This window comes from Toxorhynchites rutilus, chromosome 3 (genome assembly GCF_029784135.1).
Source record: "Toxorhynchites rutilus septentrionalis strain SRP chromosome 3, ASM2978413v1, whole genome shotgun sequence".
Classification (NCBI taxonomy): Eukaryota; Metazoa; Arthropoda; class Insecta; order Diptera; family Culicidae; genus Toxorhynchites; species Toxorhynchites rutilus.
In genome coordinates this window covers 45,706,880-45,734,406 of record NC_073746.1, presented here as the reverse complement: position 1 = coordinate 45,734,406, position 27,527 = coordinate 45,706,880, and the positions used below count along the sequence as shown (strand labels likewise).

The 27,527-nt window shown below is 37.0% G+C and overlaps 1 protein-coding gene across 3 annotated transcripts in view; it reads left to right on the top strand.

The window, feature by feature from the left end:
- LOC129779048 (uncharacterized) overlaps positions 1 to 27,527 on the top strand; it is a 130,275-nt gene that overhangs the window by 62,841 nt on the left and 39,907 nt on the right. For all 3 annotated transcript variants that reach the window (XM_055786303.1, XM_055786302.1, XM_055786301.1), the window contains exon 3: positions 9,370 to 9,476. In XM_055786303.1, coding sequence (XP_055642278.1) covers positions 9,370 to 9,476 — 107 coding nt within the window. The remainder of the gene's footprint in view (positions 1 to 9,369; positions 9,477 to 27,527) is intronic.

Sequence of the window (27,527 nt, the reverse complement as noted above, 5' to 3'; positions counted from 1 at the left end):
ACAGTGGATCTCGCTGAGGCAAACTTTCATTCGGCATCGGACTGTTGAGCAATCCAGTTCACTTTGCTTTCGCTGCGCTTCGATCTAAGATTGGACCCCAACAGTGGTAATCCAACTTGGATATCGTCGTGTGGTTTTTTTCAGTTCGTTTTTGGCGTTATTCGTATCGTGTGTTTTTCTTTCGTCATAAATTGGACACTTCGCGTAGTATGTGATGAGCAAGAAGAAGAGGAAGGCAGGCTCGAGCCCTGCCAAAAAACGAACGCATTTCCAGGGGCAATAAAATTTCGAGGTAAGCGTCATCTAATGATGCACGCGATGTAGGTGCAGTGAAAAGCGTTCGCACTGAACAAGTCTTCGCGAGTGTGACACCGCATCAAACAACAGCGAAGTAGGTCATTTCGGCGCGTCGGTCGAACATGTAAACGCCGTTACCCAGGCAGCAACCAAATCAAGCTCTCCCCGCTGGTGGTGAAGGCGGTCGCTCTTGACAAACTCATCAGCGAATTCGCATCGAAGGGTGTTACAGCAGGGTACAAGCTGTGTGGCATAATTCAGTCTTTTTCCAAGCAGTTAACATTGTTTGTTTTCCGTCATCATAAGGGCTTCGTTGGTGCCTTTGAGGATGCATCAATTCATTAAACTGACGTTATGGCGAAGCAGACGTTAAGATTGTGCGCCAAAGCGTTATAGAATGATATACGAAGATATAAACAAGCGACTTATATAAAATAACAGCGTAGTTCTACGTCAACAATGCGGTCGTATCTTGGACACAACCGCCTGTAATTTTTTAATAATTATTTTTAATTTAAAAAATTGTATTTGATTGCGTTTAATTCTACATACTTAGAATACATTATACTAATAACTTATTCTATAAACAACATCAATAATTCTCGTTGGAATCATTCTATAAACTGCGTACAATAGGCAAATTTTAATCGCAGCTTCAACCACCTCAATTTGATGAGCATTCCCAAAGCAAGTTCCCGTTCCTCTTTCTGCTGCATCGCTCTGATTTGCATTAGCTGATTAGCAGAGTGACGGTAGAACTAGCACGTTTCATCCGTATTTTGTTCTCTCGTGTCCCTATGAAGAAAAGAAATACATATGTTAATGATATTAAATATGCAATAAATTATGCATGTTCACCTTAATTTTTTTACGGTCGATGATGTGTTGAAGAAAGTCGCCGTTACCTTCAGTCCCATAGCTTGGATGGTTTTTGGTAAACAAGTATTACGAGTCTGGGATCATGCCAGCTGTAAAGACAAGGAAAAAGGTCAATAGTGTTGTAATGTATAGAATATAACTGATGTTTATCCTTGGCGGGAATATGAAAATAGTTTCCCGACCGAGGTGACTGATGTAATGATGTAAAAAAAAACGAATACTTATCTCCGATTTGTTTATGATGAATGATTGTACTGCATATAATTTTAAGGCCAACTAAAAGAGAAAAAAAGTGGTATTAGGTCAATTATGTTAATATGGATCAAAATTTCTTGTGATATTTTCCCCGCCGAAAATATGAAAACTAATTCTCGGGGGAGATGAATACATAATTGAATTCAATAAAAACAAAGTGCTTGCCTCCGAATCGTCTCCAAAAGACAAATGGCGATTGCAAAGTGCGCACATCACAGTTGTTAGGTATGACAATAAAAACAAACTTTCTAATGGTATGAAGTAAAATATACGAATTCCTGGTAGGAACATTCATTGCGTCTGACATCGTTTTTACTCAATTTTAGTAATATTTACAAAAAAATGTGTATATTTTACCAATGTTTTTGATACTAAAGATTTGGTAGCTGCTTTTACTAAACTATTTCTCCAGTGCAGATTATGTACGGTACAGAGTACAGATTTTCGACGAAAAGTACATATTGGTACAGATTTTTTCCGCGTGTGAAATTTCTTACATTCGAACAAAGCAACTTTGAGATACAGGTACGACTTTTACGCAGCAGCAGCTTGGAGCGCTTTTTTTCAAATTTTTAATTCATACTTAATCGCAATCTAGATTCAAAAAAATTGGTTTGATCCGGGACCATTCGGAAGAATACTGCTGTTTTCTTCGCAGTATGCTTCGGGTCATTATCTTGCTGGAAGGTGTAGTTATTCTCCATCCCCATTTTCAGCATGTATTCTTTTAGGTTCTCACACAAAATGTTTATGTGACCATCGACAGTCATAATACAGTTGACCTGCGATAAGTTTCTTACCATTGCCCACGAGAAACAGCCCCACATCATGATGCTTCCACCACCGTGCTTCATGGTCGGTTGAAGATTCCGGTCCTGGAGGTCCTCGTCGCTCTTCCGGCACACTCGGAGTCGCCTTTTCCTGTTAAACAGCTCGAACTTGGACTCGTCCGACCAAATAACGCGCTACCAGAACTCCAGCGACTTGTTGACGTGGTCCCTCGCAAACTGAAGACGTTTTTTTGTCGGTGTTGCTGATGTTGCGGAGTAGTTCTTCACGTCCCGTTCCACCAAGCTTCGTTGAATGGTGCAATTGGAAAGGTTCAGATTCGACCTTTCTTTAGTCACCCGAATGGTCGTTCGTGGGGTTTTATTTAATTCGCGGATGATTAGCGTGTCCATTCTAGAATCAGTCTTACGCTTCGGTCTTCTTCTTGGTCGATCGGCCTGATGCTTCCGAATGACACGCTGGGTCGCATTACTTCTTAGCAATGTTTCGTTAAGACTCCTTACGCTTGAAGTCACGCACAATCAAATTTCGGACCTTCCACCTATTTTTGAGAAAAGCTATTTCGTCGTTGCTTTTTGGTCGCGAGCTGGATGGCTAATGAAACGTGTCTGAAGTATGCGTGTCATCTTTTTTGTTTGTTTATGGACACTATCTTTCGATTTATTCGTCTCCGATAGTTACTTTAAATTTTATCGAAGAAGTAGATTTCTTTTAACGAAGTCAAATTGGTTTCTTGAGATTCATCTTGGCTTAAGCTTTTAGCCTTTGACCTATATTGTATCAGGGTCCAGTATCTTTGGTATTCGGATGATCCAGCAAAGATGAAACATAACAACAAAATGGTAAATGGGCTATAAGGGTTGTTCTGTTTCATCATTTCACACGATGAGCTCCGTGTCAGAAATTGACTGGGACTGACAGTTACAAAACAAGGGAAATATAAAAAAATATTTTACGATATGTGACTACTTCTTTCTATACGTGTTAAAGAGTAAACGAAGAAAATATGACTAAGTTGGAGATGAGTGAGAACCAGTCTTTATCAACTTTTGTTTTAGTCGAACCAAAGAACTGTGATGATTTTAATTTTGTGAAGGTGGATGTGAACTTGAACAGACCTGATGTTTCACCCAACGGTCAGATGGTGGACAGGGAATGTCTATAGGAGATGTATATTTATTTATTTATTTATTTATTGTCGTCAATCAAAATTGTAGCCCAATACATTCTTAATACTGCTTAAACTACTTACTTAAAACTAAAAAAAAATGGCTGGCTGGATAATTTATCCGTTTGATTCAAAAGACGATTTTATCAAGTTACATAATTTTTTTTCAAATTTATTTCTTTATTTATTTCGTCAAACCAGCGTAGACTAAATATGCTGCCCAAATATTACAGTGAAATTTAACTTTATCTTATTCTATTCAGATAGTCTTTGAGCATTGACCTTGACATGGTTACATCAATTATTTCACTGTGTTCGTTACATCATACGTGTTGCGGTAGTTAGGTTAGGCGCGATCCTTTGTTCGATTTCGTCGAGCAAATTACAAAATACGGTTTAGTTGTAATGTAGCTTTTGCTGCAAATTTTATGACAGTTAATTTTAATTCGCATATTTTATATTCTGTACTCACGAAAATCGGTTGCATGGATGGAACAGCGCATGACTCTAACCTTGTTATAGGCATTCACACGCGGAATCTGCATGCATATTTTAATTAGGTTAAGTTTTAACAAATCAAGGAATTACTTACATAATTTTATGCCTATAAAATTTTAGCTATGTGTTTAGACTTTAGTTTTACTAGCTATAAGCCTCAATTCAATTTGTTTTAGAAATTAGGTTTCAATATAATTCACTGTTCGAATTCACTATATGCTTATGGGTTTTCGAATGGTAATGAGCGGATCTTGTAAAATGCATTTTGTTTTCCCCGATTGGACTGTCACCTTGACAACCTACATATCAGACAGATCCAATCGTCAGAGGATCGTTACCAGCAGAGCTGCCAGTACCAACAATACGATTAATAGAACTATATTAGGCATAATTCGTTTTTCGCTAATCTATGTAGAAAATGTTAGGGTTTCTCAGGTGCCTGATCGTTGCGTAAAAATTAACGTTTTCTAATATTTGTTCTGAGTCCAATGGTTGTCATATGATGTCAATAATAAATAGAATCATGGCAGAGTTCTGACGTTCTTCAAAGCTTTTCATATTGATTAGCATGCAACGTGCCTCATATGGAGGGAGATGACATGCAGACCAGCCTAGTTTACGAAGTACAAATAATAGAAATTGTTTTTGTACAGATTCAATTCTGTCTTCGTGTGAAGCTATGTAGGGTGACCATACAATACTACAGTATTCGAGAATTGATCTGACGTATGTAATATACAATGTTTTTATTATGTACGGATCGTGGAAATGGTTACTAAAGTGTTTGATGAAGCTCAACATATTATTTGCTCTATGGATGATTGTATTATAATGATCAACGAAGGTTAGTTTTGAATCTGGCAAAAAAGACCACGCCTAAGTCTCTCACTCGTTGACATCTACTGATGGGTTGATTTCCCAGCTTAACACCATTGTTCAAAGGTGTTCTTCTTCTTGTAAAAATCATCAAAGTGCATTTCCTAACATTGAGCTTGAGCTTGAGCTTGGGTAGACTGTACAATTCATAGTTGCTCTCCGTGATTTACCTGAACCAACCAAAGAACACACAGAATGACGCTTGGGACTAGCAAATCATTCTCGTTGTGCAATTTTCGGCGATTCGAGCTTTAAATGGTCAATAACGACGCCGGCTACGTCCTTACAGTCACCAGGGGAAGGGAAGGAATGTTAGTATGATATTCGCCGCCCGAAGGCCAGAAGGGTCGCCTCTATAGCGTGGTTCCCTAGCGTTTATCATGGAAGGGATAAGTGTTAGTGGGAATGGTTAAGAAAAATCAGGATTCTATAAACAAAGTGGGTTTTCCTAACATTTAGCTGTAATAAACTCTTAGTACACCAATTATAAACTATGTCAACTTCATTTTGGAAAGTTTGAAAGTCTTCTTCATTCTTTATTACCATATACAGCTTCATATCATCTGCGTAGATAAGTGCCTTAACACTGTTAAGAGAAACCCAAACGTCATTCACAAATAAAATGAACAAAAGTGACCCCAAACGGGAGCCTTGAGGAATCTCCAGATGTAACAAATATTGGTTTTGAAATTTTCCCATTAAATCTTACCATTTGCGTGCGGTCAGTCAAATATGATTTTAGCCATTTCAATAGCGTGACTTCTATCCTTTTTTGAAGTTTAGGAAGCAGTAATGGTATATCAACACGATCGAAGGCCTTACTAAAGTCAGTGTAGAGCTTCAACTTGATTACCATTATCCATTGCATTCAAAGTGAATGTGACAAATTCCAGCAAATTTGTTGTTGTTGATTGTCCTTTGAAAAAACCGTGTTGCTTATTCGTAATTCGTGTCTTTAGTTGTTGAAAAAGTTTTATGGCTTCAAAGTCAAGTTGTGGAATGCAAGAAATAATTGCTACTCCACGACAATTTCTTACATCGGATCTATTACCGGATTTGAATATAGGTACAATGAAAGAGTTTTTCCATATTTTTGGGAACCTTCCTGATTCCAATGACTTATTCAAAAGCCATAAAAGTGGATGAGTTAATTCAGATGCCAAATTTTTTATAAACACCAGTGGAATTCTGTCAGGACCTGGCACTTTCGAGACATCAAGCTTATTTATTGCGTCAAAAATTTCAATGTAAGTTATCTTACTGACTCTAACATCACATGGAAATTCTGTAAGAAATGCAAAGAAGTCACGATCTCGGTCCTCCTCAGCTGTTTCAATATAAACTTCTTGAAAAAATGTTGCAAAGAGGTTGCAATTTTTTTCTGGATTTTAGATGTAACAGAGCAGAATTTTAATCGTGTACATGTCACATGGTTATCATATCTATAATTAACACATTACACAGTTGTCATTCGCCAGTATTCCTTCTATACCATTACATATTGTACATTCACACAGTAGCCATTTAGGCGTAAGAATATTCTTTCTGTTCTTCCATTATCCAGTTGGACCACCGGACAGCGGAGACAGTTGATTGATCATTATTGAGTTATTTATAGAACAGCAGCCCGATGTGTCTTGCAGAGCAGAGCAGTTGTATGGATGAATCGATCTTATTTCGACCGTGGATCGATCTCCATCGCTGATGATTGTTGCGTGGACGTAGCTATTCTGTAACAACACAAAGATGGTCAATGAGGGCCCTGAATTTTGAACTCACGATCGATCGCTTACTAAGCGAACGCGCAACCAATGTGGCTACGGAGACCCCCCTTTTTATTTTTGTTTTTATATAATTAAAGCAACTTTTCGGGTTAGATTTTATGTCCGACTATGTTTTTAAGTTGTGATCTTCAAAAGTGCTTTTAACTGTTGAGTTGAGCTGTTCGCAAATGTTCAGATATTTTTCGAGATTAGCGTCAGATTTGTATTTCTTATAAATTTTATGTGCCTTCTGTTTTTTTGTTTTTTTTTATTCTTTATGTTTTGATTAAACCAAATCGGATACTTTGTGTTTATATTTTTCCTTTTTCGTCTTGTTGGTATCTCCTCCTCTATAATTTCATTGATCATCGAGTAAAAAGTCGTCACTGCTACTTCAATATTTTCCACACTTCTAAACAAATCCTGCAAATTGATATAGTTAAGCTTACACCTAATTGATTGGTAATTTGATTTAGTGTGAATTTTTTGCTTGGTTCAGGTTATATGGGACCATTCTTCAATTGATCAATTTTAAAGGCTCTATAAAATAAGCAAAGGTAAAAAGCATGTAACATTGGATCAGACAAGGGGTATAAATTTCTCGACTCAGTGTCTCTTTTTATTTTGGTTTCACTTAAGACAGCTAAAGAGTTGATTATTAAATTTCGTTCTTTCCCAAGAAAATATAGAAAATGACGTTAACAATGCGGTCGAATCTTGAACACTACCCGCCTATTTTTAGGCCATTGAGCATAAAAAAATATAATATTTATAGTAACATAATCATAATCATAAATGTGTACTCAATTTTTCAAATGCACCAATGTGCACCAACTTTTTCAAATACCAAACTTATTGACTACATACCAGGTTGAAATGTGTGAAATACGATTAGATTTGGTTTTTAATGCTCCCTAGTTTCCTTCCCGTTTTTCTTCATTGTTGACCCATTGTCAATAAATAATGGAAATAATGGTAAAAACTTCCGGAAAACTCTATATTTTCAGTAATTTTCAGTAGCACGCTGGGACTGATTTGGATGTTTCCTAGACAGTATTCTATTGCTAAATTTAGTATTGTTCGAGCCTATTAAAAACAATAAAAGGTCTAATACTATACTGATAGGCACCGCACAAAAACAATCGTACTAAACATCACCAGTAGCTTTAATAGTGTTCACTACACAATTTTAAAAAAAAAACTTTTTTATGCGGTGGATAGGGACCGCATAAAAAAGATTCCCTAGGAAAATAATCCTAATCCTAATAATTTCGTAACCAACATGTGATTTCCTTTTGTCACTTTAATAAGCGGCCTACTCACTTGCGCAGATCATAAAATCATCTCTTCCCCCTTTTCAAAAAGCTCCTACTGACACCTTAAAACAAATAAAACATATCATGAGAATGGGAATTAGCTGACACAGTCCCTATGTAGAGCGATGAAATACATATCAATAATAGAAAAAAATGACCGATGACCTTTTTTTTCAAATGCCGCACAAAAAACTAAATCTAAAAAAATCGCAAGAGATTTTTGATGCATTTTTTTGCGATCACACGAAAAAAAAATCGAATGAAAAAAACCGCACAAAAACTGTATATGATTTATAGCCTTTACAAATGATTTTTTTAAAGAAATCAATCGAGGACGCAGTGTGAACCTACAGAGCTCTAGAAACTGTATTCTGAACCAATTCAACACCCTACTTATTCCCCAGACTTTGCACTTTAATATTTGTATTTGTTCCATTTACTCAAAAGAGCCCTCAAGCGTTATTAATGAACATTTAGATGAAGTCTGAGATGAATCTGCGACTCATGTTGTTATCGTTAAGGATGACTACATTGAAAAGTAATACAGAATTGTGGAGTTTAAAACGCTAAGCTTCGTTTCAGTCCCTGGGACCGACGCTGAGGTTTTCACGAGGTCCGTGTTGTTCTATGTGGACTGGCAATGAACTTTTTGTTAGCAGAGCATTTGTTTACTGGGATTGACGTTTACAAAGTAAGAAAATAAAAAAAAAGTTGTTTATTTTCGGAAGTATTACCAAATGAGACTATTTTTAGTAGAATTTACAATTGTTTCATTTTTATCGAATAAATATATGTGTTTTTAGAAGTTTTTATCGTTTTAGAATGTTTTGATTTCCTATCGTAGTTTTGATCATGTATTAAGTTGTGTGAAAATAAACCCACTATTTTCACGTCAACTTGAACATTTTATTTAATATAGTTAGAATAATTGAGATGGATTATGAAATTATGAATTATGCACCATTTTTCGATAATTTTTTGTTATTCCGAAGACTATTACGCTTACCCAGTTGTTCGTCTCTGTCAGAGAAAAACATTGTAGCAGTCGATCTTCACATACTTCCCAAATCAGTTAATGCCAGGTCCGGACTACAAGGTTGATGCATAACAACTTCCTAATCAATCTCCCGGTTTTTCTGGCGAGTCAGTTTCGATGTGTGTGGACTGGTCCTGATGAAACATTCCTCTTCTAGCGATCAGAGCTGGTTGCCAATGATCCATTTTCCCAAAGCTTTCCAGGGCTTCAACTAGATATGGTTGTAGACATAATCGAGCACATCTACCAGAGTACACCACTACTGAAACAAATTTATGGTGATGAGTGATTATTACGGATAGGAATTCATGATAGTTATATGCGTTGTGAAAACGTTGTTGGCCAATACAATATAATAGTCGATAATACCGTTAAAGTCGATAAATTATCTAAATTGATACAAATCCACTCGAGATACACATTAAAATATGTTAAAATATGTAAATGTGACTTAAAATATTAATTCCAACTGATATGCTTGTGTCTTCGCAGGGATCAAAACTTTGGCTTGAACGAGCTAGCCGCGATCCAGGATGTGCGGAACGAGTTCAACCAGGATGACATCAACGAAGACTCAACGACCACTAGCAAAGATCGAGGTAAGTGGGTGGTTTGCTGTTGGTACTGTTATTTCATTGCTGTCGTTGTTTTGGCATTTTACAACTCCACAACCTCTGTTACTTTCGTTTCGCTTTTTTTTTCTCATTTCACACTTTTTACTTTTACTCATTCCTACGCTTAAGTCCCACAATCGTGGCCTGTAGTAACCAGTCCGTCTTTATTATTATTTTTATTTGTCCCATTTCTGTTGCCATTCCCGTTGCTTCACAAGCACATTATTTCTTTATGATTTTGTACAGTAAGTGGACTATCCGATTCGATCATTTCACAACAACAAACGTAACCGCTTTCAAGTGGAGTTTTCGTACATCGATTGTACTCTCTGGTAAGCCGAAACCGGCTAACACTTGTGCCACCGACATAGCCTTATCCAATTTGAAGCATATTTGTGTGATTGCATCAGCATGGACGAGTATCCAATCCAGACACCACCGGTCCAAATGAACGCTAGATTCCATCGATCACAACATCTGTTCGCGCTCATTCCACAACATTCAAGCGAGCGAGGCAAGAATTAGCTAGTAGTGCATTCGTTTACGGCGAATAATTAGTTTTTTCTCTAACTGCCAGCGTTTAAATGTTCAGTGACTGCAGTCGACGAGTATCAGCTGTGAACGATTTAGCGATGCTCTTATGTCATCGAAATGTGCGCCCTTTTGTAAGAGATCAAGTAAAAAAGCTGCAGTTTATGTGTGACTAAACGGCGGTTTCGGGCTAGCATTGAGGCGCTTCTGTGTCTCTTTTACAATCCACTGACTTTCTCATGTCGTAAGACGGAACAACAAAGTGCCAAGCAATGTTTCAGTGGCTCAACATTTATATGTTCCACCAAATTTTATTACTCGATTACCCGTTGAGATGACTGTGCTGAAATTAGTTTCATGTCGCTTCACGAGGGGCAATTTATTTCAAATCATGGAAAATTCGTTTCAAATGGTTAATTTCTTTCAGTCATCGCTACTAATCGATGTTATGACAGTATGGCGATGACAATATGCATTCGACGCATAATGGATGCTGCATCTATGCCATCGAAAGTAAACAATATTTATTATATAATATATTGGGTGGTTTTCTTTATTTGTTATGTAATAAAAGCGTTCGTCAAACTAAACATTTGACATTGTTTATAAAAAAAATTCGATCGATGTCATCGAAAGGAAGCAAAAAAGTTGCTGTGGATAACACTGGGCGCTCTAGTGCAGGAATGAAAAAATAATTGCGCCAATATGGGTTTCGAACTAGCTGAAATGTCCAAGCGGTCAGTTTAGTATAACCGATGTATATAGTTTATCAGGTTCTTTTACGCAATCAACTCTTTATCACATCTTGTTCCAACAAACCTCAAAACACAACGGTTTCTATCAATCTTTGAATTATGCGGCAATTATTTTTCGAGCCTTTTCATATTCATCAGCAGCAACACATGACATGATTATGAGGAGTAAAAACCAGCTGTTCGAGGAGTTTCTAAATAGATATTGTGGTTTACCATATTTATCTTTCTCTATCCACCAGCTATAACGGCTCAACAAATTATTTGGATTTAAGAGATAGCATAAAGTGTTGTTCGCGGTCAGTTTAAGAAATCTTAGTCAGAAGATTTCAGCCTAAAGTAAAAAACAGGAAGTGGGTTATATCTATGGTATAACCGCAAGGGTGACGTAGGACTATCGTTGATTTAGAGATCATTTGTTTGAAGTTTAATCTAAATCCATTCTGAATGAATGAATAAATGAATATTTGGGAGACTTCGAAAACGAGAGCGTTACGTTGGAGGCACAATCTTCAGAATAATCAGAATAATCTTCAGAAGCTAACCTGCTAACTGTACTTAATTGACAAATCACAAACCCTAATGTATTATATGGATATTTTATGGATAGAAAACATTAAAATAACCTCTTTCGCTTGAATGTAATTTTCAATTCCAAGGGGAACTGGCAGATTATTTTCCAGCAACGATTAGATATTTCCACATTTTCCTCGATACTGGAAGCCCACCAGTGGTTAATACTAACTCGATAACCACCTGTTAATAGTACTTGATTGAAAAATATTTGGTCACAGTGTTACATGAATAGAAATAATTCAAATAAACTCTTTCACATGAATGTATTTTTAAATGCCCAGAGGAACTGGCAGATTATTTTCCAGCAATGATTAGATCTTTCCGGAACTTTCTCGATGCTGAATGGCATCCAAACGGAAAGAATTCTGCGCGTGTATGTGTCGATCCTTCGCCGTCCACCTCCTCCAGCACGTTAGGCAACGATGTTGTCTTGTCGATGTCCTCACGAAAAATGAATGTGTCTCACCACCAGAATATCGCTTAGGTATGCTTTTTGTGTGTGATTGAATCGAGAGAAGGTGTGGTTTACGATGGCAATTTGGAAGGCAAACTAGAGGGGAATGAACTCTCTGAGCTCGGAACTTTCGGCGACTGAGCAATAATCGATTGCGGGCGCATACAATATTGGATACGGAAATATCCTACTGGTGGGGAAGAATAATCTTCAGAAGCTATCCTGTTGATTGCGATTGATTGAAAAATCACAAAACCTAATGTATTTGGTCACAGTGTTACATGGATAGAAAACATTAAAATAAACTCTTTCACATGAATGTAATTTTAAATTCCCAGAGGAACTGGCAGATTATTTTCAGTAACGATTAGATATTTCCACATTTTCCTCGATACTGGAAGCCCACCAGTGGTTAATACTAACTCGATAACCACCTGTTAATAGTACTTGATTGAAAAATATTTGGTCACAGTGTTACTTGAATAGAATACATTCAAATAAACTCTTTCACATGAATGTATTTTTAAATTCCCAGAGGAACTGGAAGATTATTTTCCAGCAATGATTAGATCTTTCCGGAACTTTCTCGATGCTGAATGGCATCCAAACGGAAGGAATTCCGCGCGTGTATGTGTGTGTAGCGATGTCTTCCCGGGGAACCATTTGTGGCATCACTCTCCTCCTGATGGATTCTCTTCTGGCCTAAGGTGCACAAACAGGCTCTTGGTAAAACCGTTCATCCGCGCTTTCATGATAAATGAAGAGCTTCACCACAACAGCGACAACATGCTCCAATCGCTGTTCAATTAGAACTGAGTGGATTTCCGAGCGGCGCTCGCTTATATACCGATTGGTGATTTCAATAGCCTGTTTTGAAAGCAATTTTAAGACTATTGAAACAAGTTTTTGGATCAAAAAGTAACAAGTATAGAACGCGTAGACATTTTATCTTTCGAATGAAGTGTTTATCATACCATTTCGTTCAGTTGTTTAGGAGCTATTAACGCTCAAAATCTCGGTCTCCGGCGTAACGCCTTCGTTTTCGAAACTTTGATTTTACACCCCGGTATAGAAATGAAAGACGTAGTCCTACGTCAAAAAGAGATTGCGAAATCGTTTCTACGACACGATGCAGTTAATGGTGAGTTCAATGTAAGCTTCATGCTAAGCGTATTCAGTATGGATAGCTACTTGAGCAGTAACAGTACGTTTTTATTGAACGTTTGTAGTGTTTGGATTATTCAAAAATTTCTTATAATGTAATTCAAGATATGAGTGCAGAACACTATGCACATTACTCTCTTTGATTGTAAACTCATCTGATAAAAAAAAACAAATAATTGAAATAAATTCAAATAGTATTCAACATAATAGAGTACGGAATATTTCCCCGCATTCTGAAAGAATTTCTGAGTTATACATTTTCTCAAAATTCTGGGGCATATGATGAAATCACCAACTGTTGATAATGGATATCCGATTTGCCTCACGATTTTATTTTAGTCTCATCAATGCCAGGATTGCTAACTGCTACTTGTTATTATTTTCTAGCTTTGAGTACATTTTCTTTATTATTATTACGTTTAACACAATGAAACCGTTTAAGAAGATTTGTTTACTTATTTTATTTTCTAGTTTTAGTACATTATCTGTATCATTAGTATATTTCTCTATAATGAAACCATACAACAATTTTTTTTAAATTTTATTTCATGCTTCAGTGTTTTGTAATGTATTCATGATGTACTGTTTTCTGTGACCTTTTTGGATTTATGTTTTCCATAATGTAGTGTGTTCTCCATGTCAGCCATTATGTAGCGGTGGCCAAATTGAATTTTCGATATTATGGAATACAAATAATTATAATGCCAACATAAATAAAGGAGAGTAACGAATTTCAGAGTAAACAATCGAAAGGTAGAGGATCTTACACTTGATATCTACATGCGTGAGTTACATAAAAAGAAATTGGAAATTTTGTGACTGCCGCCATCTTGGATTTGAATTTTTCATAAATAACTTTGTTCTACTAGTCAAGCCCTTTCATTTGATACCCATATTGATGAGACTTTAAGAAAATATGTAATTTGTAGCGGTCGTTATCTCGAATTTGTATTCTTCATAAATAACTTTGTTCTACTAATTTTTTTTGATCACCCATACCGGGGTCCCCTTAAACAACTTTGCATACTTCAAATCTCCAAAAAGAAAGTCACAAATGTTTTTTTTAAATTTCGAGTTTTTAAATTTGTTTTCGAAAAAAAAAACTATAAGACCTACAACATTTTGATCAGAGAAAGAAATATAGGAAATCATTTTATATTTTGCGTGAGAAAGCATCAATAATTTTAAGTAGGATTAAGATATTGACAAGTTCAGCATAGCAAAATATTTGTTTTGATATGCTCTAAAATTTGTTCCAAGACATTTTTGATGTAGGATTTGAAATATATAAGTTAGAGCAAAAAAACCTGTTCTTTCATGGTCACCCTAATGAAGCTTAGAATAAAAAGCACTATATCGGATATTTCAAGAGATAGAATAAAGCTTTGTTCCAAAATAATTGAGGCTACAACATTGTCAAACTATATTTGCCTCTATCTATGAAGATAAGAAAGTTAGATTTTTGATTTCATCGAAAATTTTGGTCACCCTATTTTTGATGACAAGAAAATGGGCGCCCTATCATATGTAATAACTTTGTCGAAGACAGTTTTTGTCTAGAGAATAAAGATCTTCCATGAAGCTGTTTATAGCGCTTTCTATCTAAGTTGCATTAGGGTCACCATGAAAAAAACGAGTTTTCTGCTCTAACTTTTATATTTCAACCTCTACATCAAAATTGTCTTGGAACGACTTTTAGAGCTTTTCAAGACCAACATTTTTCGGTGCAAAACTTGTCAATATCTTTATACTACTACTCAAAGTTGTTGATGCTTTTTCACCCAAAAACTCATGATTTCAATTTTGGTTTACTAAAATACAAAAACATAACATAGTTTTGAAATGCCATATTATGTAGAGTAAATAATGTTCTATCAAATGCCGTCGACGAATATTTTTTATGTTTGCCCCAAAATGAATGACAAGCGAATGAAGAGAGCGTATTTTTGGGAAGAATGAGGAGAGTTACGATATTGGCAAGTGAATCGTAAAATGTTTGTCTTAGCAAGCTCTAAAAGTAAGCTAGAGCAAAAAAAACGTTTATTTGATGGTGACCCTAGCGCAACTTAGAAAAAAAGCACTATATCGGTTATTTCGACAGATAGGAAAAAACTTTGCTCTAAAATAACTGGGGCTATAACATTGTAGAACTATGTTTACCTCTATCTATAAAGATAATAAAGTTAGAAGTTTCATTTCATCGTAAATGTTGGTCACCCTATTTTTGACAACATCGAAATAAGCTCTTTCATATGCAACAACTTTGATGAACACAGTTTTTGTCTAGAGAATAACTGTCGAGCTGTAGGTGCTAATTTCCACTTAAATACACCTCCTGGACCATTGTACAGTGGGAGTAATATGGACAGTGAAAAATTAGTTTATTCTATTCCAAAAGAATGTCTCGTCTCGTTATTCTATTCCAAAAGAATGTTTGATTTTGGCTGCAGCCAAAATCCAAAAAGTGGATGATATGTTGATTTATTCTGCCGAAAAGCACAATGGTTATGTTCCATTCACCCGAAACACGTTTACCCGAATCACATTTACCCGAATGTAACAAATACCCGAATGGTCCTTTACTCGAATGCAACAAATACCCGAATGTAACATTTATCCGAATGCAACGTTTACCCGAATGTAATATTTTTTTTTTCGTTTTTTTTCAAAGATTCATGCTTTATTCTGTAAAAATGATTAAAAATTTAATATTTAAGGTATTGTCCATAGCTAATCACAACTTTTTCCCATCTTTCTGGCAATTTACGGATCTATTTGCGGAAATAATCGGCCGGTTTGTCGGCTAACCACGAATCGATCCAATCTTTGACTTCATCAGAATTGGAGAAGTGCTGGTCAACCAGGCCATGTTGCATCGATCGAAAGAGGAAGGAATCGGACGGAGCAATGTCTAGAGAATACGGCGGGAGGGATAGGACCTAGCACCTAACAGCTCATAGTACACCGCACTCAGCTGGTCCCTCCAAATAGACAACATAACCTTCTGGCCGTGAATATTCCGCGCGGCCGTCGATGTTGATGCATGTCCGATGCCCGACGTTTAGGATTGTCGTAATGGACCCACTTTTCATCGCCAGTAACGATTCGATGCCAAAATCCCTTTCTTTTATGCCGTTGGAGCAGTTTTTCGCACATGAAAAACGGCGTTCGACGTCTCGTGGTTTCAATTCATACGGCACCTATTGTCCTATCTTTCGGATCATTCCCATTGCTTATAAAAAAGATTTCCTGTACGCGCGCTTCATTTTCGAGAGACGAGTATTGATTTTCTCTTCCTCGCAACTCTTTCATGTGCAAGCGATGAGACCAGGCTTAAGCACACGAGCCTGGGTTCGGCTCCTTCTCTTCTCTTTCGTAAAATATTGAGATGCGCTCAAGAATACCTCGTTGCACCTCAATATGAGCGATGCACATGTGTTGTATGCATGTAAGAGAAGCTCGCCCTTAGTGCTCGCGAGAATTTCTCGTGTACATGCCTCAAAGTGACATTTGGCGTTGTCGGGGGAAGTTGTGCTTCTGGTATTAACATTTTAATCTTCGTAATATAGCACGTAGAACAAATAGCGATGAAGAACTGTTTCACATAAATATCGCTGCTAAGGCAGAAAAAATGGATCCTCGTCTTTCGAAATTCAAGTGTGCGCGCGAGAGTTTGCTCGCTCGGCTGCCTCCTGCCTCGCTCATTTGTTGCAGCTAGCTCTCAATGACTTTTTGAGATGCAAGACTGGATAACGCAGAGCACACTGTCTCTTTTGCGTGCTGCACGAGATCTCGGAAAGTCTACTTTTAAACGATCGGATATGGTTTGTTTAGTTGCTCTAGGTGTATCTCCAAGTTCTTGTGGCGTTTGTGACGGATCTTGATCGAGTAAAGCCTCCAATTCTTCATCTTCAAACTTTTTGGCGGTCCGGAACGTTCTTCGTCTTCCAAGTCAAAACTATCACTTTAAAACCGTGCAAACTACGTCTGACACGTTCGCTCAGTTGGAGCATGGTCACCATAAACTTCCACAAAAATGCAATAACTTTCGGCAGCTTTTTTCTTCATATTGAGGTAATGATGTAACACTCCCCGCAAAAACACTCTATTCGACATATTCGAAGTGGCAAAAAAAAATGTTGTTTACGCTTCAACTTTTTGACATATATTGATAAAGACGCGTAATGACAGTAGCTTTCCAACGAATGTCTGGAAATTTGATTCACTGGAATAATAATCAAGTTACGCCATCTGTTGTTAAACCGATGAAACTTACCGGTACACCTAATAACAAATACCCGAATACAACATTTACCCGAATGGAATGTTTACTCGAATGACGAAGGAAAAATTCTAACAAATCATATTATGAGTTTAGTCGAGTCCCCTGTTGATAAATAAAATTGAATAAAAACAACATGAAAAAGCAACAAAAATACGAAGTCAAAAAATATAATGTCCCAATCAAATCAATACACCTCCGAAACCACCTAACTTGAACACTTTTGAGAGTTTTTGGGTACGAGAAATGTTTCTATGATGGTATGAGACCCCTCCCTTCTCTGGAATGGAGGGTAGGTCCCATAAAAATGATACACATATTTCAATCAAACATATTCCAACCAGACATGACAATTGAAAATTTTCGGAAAACCCTGAAGAAAATGGTCAAATTTGCGAAAATTCAATTCCCATATGTTCTACAAAGTGACAAGCGTTGTTAGTCCATTTGATCTTTGCGCTGACGAAATTGATCTTCGTTCGAAAGTGGAAATGGATTTTAATGTGGTAAAACTCACTCCTATAGCTTCTTCTATCTATATGAATAAAAATGGATCGACGAATGTGTTGATAAGAGCAAAACTCGAGAAAGGAACTGTCTAATTTAGCGCAGTCTTCATTCTATCATATTTTCCGTATCAAACATTTATTCCATGTAACGGAGAAACATGTTATTTGCAAGTGTTTCAAAAATGTTGAACGAAAATTATCTGATATTATAATATTATAAGATATTTGGTAGAAGTACTAGGAATTTTATAGAGAAAGGTAATTTTAAAGGGTTTAAGATCAATCAATTAACAGTTCTGCGATTGGACCCATGAACGTGCACCCAGTATGAAAACGTGAATGTGATAACGAAAAATAAATTTTGGACGGGACGAAGTTTGCCGGGTCAGCTATTCATAATAAAAATTGCACTTTAGTGCCATAATACGTATGCACCAAAATTGTCAGCTTTCTTTTAAGTAAACGGACTGCGCCATCCATATGAATGGATAAACTCCATAAAACGTGATGATACTGCATTTTTTCCCTTTTCATTATTTTGAAAAGGATTTTATCCAACGCCGATACTTCTCAAATTGCACTACCCACGAAAAATACTTTTTGAATGGAAATGAACGTACAAGACAAATATGATCTCTATATAACACTCATCAGAAATAAATATACAAATACTTCCTAATAATAAAATTTTCGTATTATTCGAATATATCCTGCTTTCGGGTATGTGTCGCATCCAGGAAGATGTTACATTCGGGTAACTGTTACATTCGGGTAATTGTTACATTCGGATAACTGTTACATTCGGGTAATCGTTGCGTTCGGGTAAGGTTCAGTGTGGGTAGATGTTACATTCGGGTGAGTGGAATTCGGGTGGATGTCTTTCGAACAACTGTGGGTTTTGTGGATTGAGTGGGTTTCGGGTAAATGTGACCCAATCAAGCACAATACCTCTTCAAGAGGAATTAGTTAGTTTTTTTTCCTACATTCAACATGTTTTCGAAATAATTGAATACAATGTTGAAATAGTTTAAATTTCAGTTAAAATTTCAGTCACGAACTTTGACTTAACAGATTAATTCGAAAATAAGTATTTTCGGAAAAACCTACCTATTTTATATGTTACCTTGTTTACTTATTTGACCATTCCCACTATATATGCAGGGGAGGTGCGGGTAAGACGGGCAGTTGGGGTGATATAGACAGGGGTTTGATTCGTATAGTTACATTATTAATTTCTAAATTCTAAATTTCTGTTAATGAGAATCCCTTCTACATGTTATTGCATAATATATAAACCACCCCATGACCAGGGTTACCATATCACAGAAAAATCTGTATTTATACAGATTTTTCAGACTTTTTGAAACCAAGAATCTGTAGATACAGATTACAGATTTTTTTTGGTTTTCATACAGATTTACAGATTTTTCAAAATAACGATCCAAAATTAGTTATGACTTGATCTCAATGATAATTTTTCCCAACTCATTAATTTTATTCATCTAGCATTCGAATCAGTCTGAATGGGAGTTACAATAAATAAATTACACGGTTTGTCTTTTTCCCACCAAAGCACACTGAATACGAATTTTTACGTGGATACCATCAACATCATCAAATTCATAATAACTATGTCAATTAGTGAAACTAAAGCTAACATTATGCTTCAAGATTGAACTTATCAATTTAACCTTTTTCTACATGATAAAGCAGTTATGTATAATTTTGTGAGATTATGAAAGATGAACAAGGTTCCTTTATTTGTTGTAAACTTTTGATAAGTATTTACTAAACAATGTTTTTATGTTTATGTTTAAGGGGGTATTCTAGTGTAGAGACACGAATTTCGGACGTTTTTTCGAACTCCGTAAAAATAAAACAAAGAATATTTTTACTATCCATTATATCATTATTCGTTTATCTATCTTTCAACAATAAAACAAAAATCGGACGGAAAAAAAATATTCATAATTAGAATAGTTACATGCTGGTGAAGTGAGGGTGTTCAAAAAAAAGTTGTGCCATGGCGTACACGATTCCAGTCCTTCTGGTTATCTGAAACAAAAAAATCGAACAGATTCTGAATCAGTAAAGATGTCGCTATGGCATGAACCTCGGACAAGTCAAAAACATGGGTTTTAACAAAATGGCGGCCGTTTGAAAACAAAAATGCTGTTTAAAACGTTTTTTTTTGCGTTTACCGATTTTTTAAAAATAGTAAAATTAAAAAGTTATAATTTTTTATTGGTTCATGCGATAGAGAGATGTATGCAGATTATTTTCATATAAATTTGACATAAATCGGTTCAGTAGAACTTGAGATATCGTGTACGCCAGTTAGAAAAAAACTAGTTCCGAGAGAAACGCGTTTGAAGTTCATTGTGATGGCCGTAACAGGTTAGATACCACATCACTAAGATGGCTCTAACTAGGTAAATAATAGGATTTTCGATAAGTCCTTTCTAGAGTATATTCTTGAATGCCTAAACTACAGAAATATGGTAAAAAAAAATTCGATTTTTTCAGATTTCTAGACTAGAATACCCCCTTAAACAATATTTGCTATAATTCTTCATCGTGTGATATCTTTCGCATGTATCGCAAAAATAATTAGTTTGGCGTCTTTCGCCGTTTATCTTTCTGTTTGAACATAAAAAACAATGCTCTTTACATCTATCTACACAGTGCCACAATATATGGAGTTTTCCATCAATCCTTTCCTCAAGCATGAATGGCAACTGAGTACCGTTCTCTATTACTCATAGTAGCGCCGTTTTGGTTCGTGAATAAGTTCACAAGACACTTAACTTCGTCTAGAAAAAGTGTGAACTGATACATTGTTGCATAAATTATAATAATAGTATACTTCTTTGCTGTGGTGGCTGAAACAACCGCAAAGGGTTAATACAGATTTCGATACAGATTTTCTGATAAAAAACACAGATAAAAAGATTTTTTGAGACAAAAAATACAGATTTTATTATGGCAACCCTGCCTATGACAATGAATACTGATCAAACGTGAAAAAGGGAAACAAAAACCGAAAATCATATATGATTCCGCGTGTGGATGTGATTTTTGCGGCTTCGAGCATTTTGAGCGGTTTAATTTCAAAATTATATTCGCTGATGGTTAGAAAAATCTTTTCAGGACAACATAAGCATCCTAAAAATGCAAAAAAAAGTCAAGTTAAACGGGCACCAAATCATTTTTATTTATATAGATAGATAGATTATATATACTATTTTCTTCCACTATGACTATTGGTTCGTCGAGAGCGATATTTTCAATCGATTCATCGTCGGTGGGAAAAATCTACATCGATTCCTCCCGCTAATTCAGAAATGTCTGAGTGTATTAATCTTGAATAGAAATTAATCCGAACTAAGAAAATAATCTTGTATATAAAATCACAAATTTACTTTCCTTTCCTACATTTCCTGCGAAATGTAGTACTAAAGTTTACTTTTGGGCATGAATTCGAGGTGACAGATTAATATGTGCTGCGTAAATTTTGAATATTTTTCAAGTCCAACATTCATTGATTTATTTCGGTGGGGTAGGGGAAGTGGGGGCATAGTGGTCACCCTAAGGAATATGCCCATTTGCAGCGTTCACATACCGATTCGATTCCCGTTTCTCGAAGAATATTATAGTTCCACTCACTGTTCTTCAAGATAGCAAACGGTTTTCACTATAAAAATTCAAAATAGTACACTTTTCATCATTAGAAAAAAAGGTGGAAAATCGAACTTTTTTTTCGCTTGGAGGTAAAGTGGTCTAGTGGGGGCAAAGTGGTCACCCGCCCAAATCAAGCTGAATGGGATAGATTTATGCGTTTTTTCGTCCAAATTTGTTCAAATCATATTTGTTATAGTAGGTACATGCATGAAATAAGCTTGGCCTATTCACCTAGAGTATCAATTTAAATTTTCTCTTGCATACAAAAGCGTAGTAAGAAACACATAACGTTCCGCATAATGAGGCTTGGTTTAGTTGGAGTGTCATATTTATCCCGGGTCAAAGCCACAAAAGAATGTGATGAGGTATATCAGCTTTAGTAAACAGAACATTGTAAGTTGTTATTCACCTATGACCACTTTGCCCCCACACATGAAAATAATTTCTATGCTAATTATTCGCTGAGATTTAACAAAATATCTGTTTACCTCTCGTAGAAGATGTAAACAGTCGTCCAAACTGATGATTTGTCCAACACATCAGATTGAATAAACTAAATTTCACGAGAAATTCCTTAGATACCATGCGCACAGAACTACGGCCGAATGGCAATCGAGAGAGTAATTTCTGTTTTTATTTGTATTTTGACATGTGACAGCTCTACTGAAGTACAGGGTGACTCAAAAGTCATTAAATTCTTCAAACATAAGGTGACTATCAATACGACATCTATAGTCAATAGTTATACTACCAAACAAGCAGGAGATTTTCTTCAACTATGAGTTAAAATGATAAAAAACACTTGACATTCTTGTTGGCAGTTTTATTTGACACGCAAACATTGTTTGCCACTCATCAATTATCAACAGTGGCAAAAATGTCAAAGATAGAAAAAAAATACTGAAATATTTAACGTACGTCAGTACATGGTTTGTCAAATTGGTTTAAAAAAGATTGAGCAAACAAGTACAAAATAGTTGGCTTCGACCAAACAGTGTATGAGCACCCTTACCTATATAAAACGACGCAACGTTGGGAATGTAATGTTATAACGTTAGAATAATAAGAAAAATAAGGTCCTCAGTTTGTCGTATTTTACACTGTTGTGGAAAACAATACATTTACCTTTCTATTGCCTTTTCCCATCCTTTTTAGTTTTTCTGCAGGACATCAAATAAGTATTTCATAGCCTCTAAGTTGAGCTGTAGAATGATTTATTATCGATTGGTTTGCGCAAAAAAAATATTTGAAAAATCACATAATACAGCAATGTGAGCAGCATTTTATCTTCAGCTTTTTCTATCGCTTATCGTCCGACAAGGAAGTTCAACAACTTCCGCTAGCAAAGCTACAACATACGTTCATCATCCACCCAACATGTATAAAATTAATCAGATTCTCGTTCACACGAGAGCAATAATTAATTTATTAACAAACTACTATTTCCTATGGGTGAGAATGAAGATGCAATGTAATCGCGCGTATCGTTGCAGCCGAGCATAAAACATAACAGCAATCAAGGCAATTTTCTCCTCACCCCTGTGTTTTTGACCGCGCCAGACCTCACCCTCACCGATCGATAATCATCCGTCTGATGCGGATGAGAATGGAGTGAAAGTTTTGCATCACGATCCGCGACGATCACACTTGAACACAAACCGGCTTCGGAACTGGTCACGGGGGTCGGTTATATCATCCATCAAATTGCGCGCGCGCTCGTAATATGCGCTAATATTATGGCCTAGTGAAATGTCAGTGAATGCATCATCATCATCGCTTGGCCGATTCCTTTCCTTTTTGTTGGAGGATAGAAAGGGCGGGGGTGGTGAGACGGCTGATAGCCAGTGGAAGTTGGCCAACATTTTTGGCATTCAGCGCACGGGGCGTCTCACCGAAAAGTATTCCGCCGGGCTGAGCGGGAAGCATGGCACTAGGGCCAAGGATCGGCCGAAGCAATTTCCCTCATTTCTCTCACGTTTGGGCTCACGTGGGCTGATGTCGTAACTCACAGCGCGCGGCGCGGTCACGATTGTATTTTGTAATAAATACAGCAACTAGCCGTTAATACTATTATTATGGCTTGTGTTTTATTGGTGTGATATGACTTAATCAATCTTCGATTGAATGGATAAATATTAGGCGAATAGATTTCTTAATGCACTTACTATATGCGTGTTGTACAGGTTCGTTTAATTGGCTGACATTTGTATGGCGGCTGCCATACAAATGAAACACAAATTTCTGCATTACTCCAGAATTAATCAAGCAAATGCAACCAAATTGAGCATCTGGAGGTTTTAGAGTGCAATAAATGTTTCTACACTGGTTATATACTTCTTGAACACGAATTTCTGCATTACTCAAGAACTAATCAAGCAAACGAAACCAAATTTGGCATTCGGAGGTTTTAGGATGCAATAAATGTTTCTATGGTGGTTCGACACACCTCCCCCCCCCTCTTAGGGTGAGCTGTCATACAAATGAAAAATAAAAATCCTGCATACCTCGAAAACTAATCAAGCAATTGGAGCCAAATTTGGCATAACAATATTTTGGGGGTACGAAACGTTTCTATAGTGAAAAGACACTCCTCCCTCTTCTCTAAGGAGAGAAGGGGGGAGGTGTCTGTCTTTATTCTATCATATTTTCTGTATCAAACATTTATTCCATGTAACGGAGAAACATGTTATTTGCAAGTGGTTGAAAAATCTTGAACGAGAATTGTGTCTGAAAACAATCTGATATTATAATGACGAGTTTTGGTAGAAGTACAGGTCGGACTCGATTATCCGGAGTATTGATTTTTTTTTTCACTCCGGATAATCGAGTCAAAACAATTTTTTTTCTTTATTTGTTTTTTTGCATGTATTTTTCGTTTTTTGAAAATCCCTTCTAAAAATTTTAGACAGTAAAATAAAAACTATTAAACAACTTTTGGCATTTTCTTTTTATTCATACTTCGAGCCCAAGCCCGTATGCTCGCACCTTCCTCTTTACCCCGTCCATAAGGTTCTGTACAACGTCAGGTTGTAGTTTTTTTTTGAACAGAAATCCATTTTCTCTTGAAGTCCGCCTCCGATTTGACAACTTTTGGGTTCTTCCGGAGGGCCTGCTTCATAATCGCCCAGTATTTCTCTATTGGGCGAAGCTCCGGCGCGTTGGGCGGGTTCATTTCCTTTGACACGAAGGTGACGCCGTTGGCTTCATACCACTCCAACACGTCCTTTGAATAGTGGCACGAAGCGAGATCCGGCCAGAAGATGGTCGGGCCCTCCTGCTACTTCAATAGTGGTAGTAAGCGCTTCTGTAGGCACTCCTTAAGGTAAACCTGACCGTTTACCGTGCCGGTCATCACGAAGGGGGCGCTCCGCTTTCCGCAAGAGCAGATCGCTTGCCACACCATGTACTTTTTGGCAAACTTGGATAGTTTCTGCTTGCGAATCTCCTCCGGAACGCTGAATTTGTCCCCTGCGGAGAAGAACAACAGGCCCGGCAGCTGACGAAAGTCCGCTTTGACGTAGGTTTCGTCGTCCATTACCAGGCAATGCGGCTCCGTCAGCATTTCGGTGTACAGTTTCCGGGCTCGCGTCTTCCCCACCATGTTTTGCCTTTCGTCGCGGTTAGGAGCCTTCTGAACCTTGTATGTACGCAGGCCCTCCCGCTGATTGGTCCGCTGGACGAATGAACTTGACAAATTCAGCTTATTGGCGACATCCCGGACCAAACTTCTCGGATCACGTCTAAACTGCTTAACTACGCGCTTGTGATCTTTTTCACTGACGGAGCATCCATTTTTGCCGTTCTTCACCTTCCGGTCGATGGTTAGGTTCTCGAAGTATCGTTTTAGTACTCTGCTGACCGTGGATTGGACGATTCCCAGCATCTTACCGATGTCCCGATGTGACAACTCCGGATTCTCGAAATGAGTGCGCAGGATTAATTCACGACGCTCTTTTTCGTTCGACGACATTTTTCCAAATTTACGAAAAATTGACAGTGAAGCATGGCCAACGTGATCTATACACTTTTATCTGATTATAAGCGAAAGCTGAAGATATAATTCCTAAAAATAAAATTTCTACAGCGTTTTTTCCGTGATGCAATTTGATGTGACACACCCTTTAACTGTATTCTACTAATCAAGCCCTTTTATTTGATTCCCATATTGATGGAGTTCTGAGAAAATATGTAATCCGCCATTTTGTAGTGGCCGACAGTTTACATTTGCATTTTTCATAAATAACTGCATTCTACTAATCAAGCCCTTTCTTTTGATACCCATATTAGCTATTCAATATAGAATTATTATACAAATTATTCAAACTTTCCGAAAATCAAAAATAAAATACTCCAGATAATCGAGTCTGAGGGCCTTATTCCCGTATCCACTTACACTTACGTTTCCACTACGCTTACATCTCACTTCACTTTTTTTGCGTTTCCACCGATCGTGAAGTGTAAAAATGAACATCGTGTAGAATGTGGAGTGGACACCAAAATGACCTTGTGTTCATTTCCGATGTCGTTTCTAATGGCGCGTTTACATTTGGGAGATCTGTAGCTACATAGGGATTTATTCACACGAAAGTAGATGTAAACGGGTGAGAATATATATGATACACTTCTTCGAGGTATATACAGGGTTTTCCAACTTTGAATTCCGAAAGTAAATTGAAATAAAACACACTTAGAATTCGAATTTCGATGAAACTTTTATTTCAAATTAAAGTTTGGTTTATGCCATTATGTGTGAAATACAACATAATTCAAATGTCCACCTAGGGCTTCCTCGCACACCTTGATCCGGAACAGGTAATTTTCGATGACTTTTCGGCACATATGGGGCGGTATCTCGGTCATAACTTCACGAATGTTTTCCCACAAAAAAAGTCTAGCGGGTTCAAATCGCATGATCTGGACGGCCAATTGGCATCACCAAAACGCGAAATTATGCGTCCCTCAAATTTCGTTCGCAATATGGCCATGTTCGGTCGAGTTGTGTGGCACGTGACGCCGTCCTGCTGAAACCATATGTCATCCGTATCCATATCTTCAACTTGTGGCAAAAAAAAATTAGTAGGTTATATCTATGATATAACCGCAAGGTTCACGTGGAACTACCTTAGCTTAGCAATCATTCGTTTGTATTGATTAAATTCTTGATTGAATGAAACAGTTTCCAAATTCAATTGAGTTCAATATATTTGCTCTGTGATTGAAAAAAATGAACAAATGCCGTGTAAAGTCAATTCATTTATTGTGATTGATTGTTCTTCGTTACAAGTAAATTTAATGACGGACCTTTTACGTTTGGTATGATGACTAGAACAAAATATATGTACGGAAGAATTATCAAACGTTTGATGAACCAGCCTAAGGCTGAAAATCTTTCCAATAAAGACAAAAAAAAATTATCAAACGATTATTTTATTTTACATTTCCCTCTGAAGTTTACATCCCAAAAGTGTACATACTTCTCGAATCTCGAATTTGCTTGAAACTGGGAAGTTCATTCGCTTCTAGTGGCTGCACGATTTTCCCAGGTTCCTAAGTTTAGAAGATCATGTTAGGACAGACATATTCCACTCTGCACAAAGGAAAGCGAGGACAAAAGTACTCGCAGTTTGCATTTATTTGCAGAGCCGATTTCCCCAGAAACCTCGGTTTTGAAGTCTGTGTTAGGGAAACACATTTCAATCGGAACAAAAATACCCTCGATTTGTATGAATTCGCAATGCCGATTTCCCCACGCTCCATGGATTTGAAGTCTGTGTTAGGGAAACACATTCCAGTCGGAACAAAAATACCCCCGACTTGCATGAATTTGAAATACCGATGTCTCCAGGCACCTTGGTTTAGAAATCTCTATTAGGGAACACATTTCGGTGGGAACAAAAGCTCCCCCTACTTTCGTGTGTTCTTTTTCTTCTTTTTGGCTTTAAGAGGGTTTAAACTTTTCAGTTCACTCGCCTCTAGGCTCTTTCGTGTGCTTGCAATGCCGATTTCGCTGCTTGGTTTTAAAGTCTGTGTTAGGGAACATTTTTCGATGAGAACAAAAGTCCCCCTACTTTCATGTATTTGCAATGC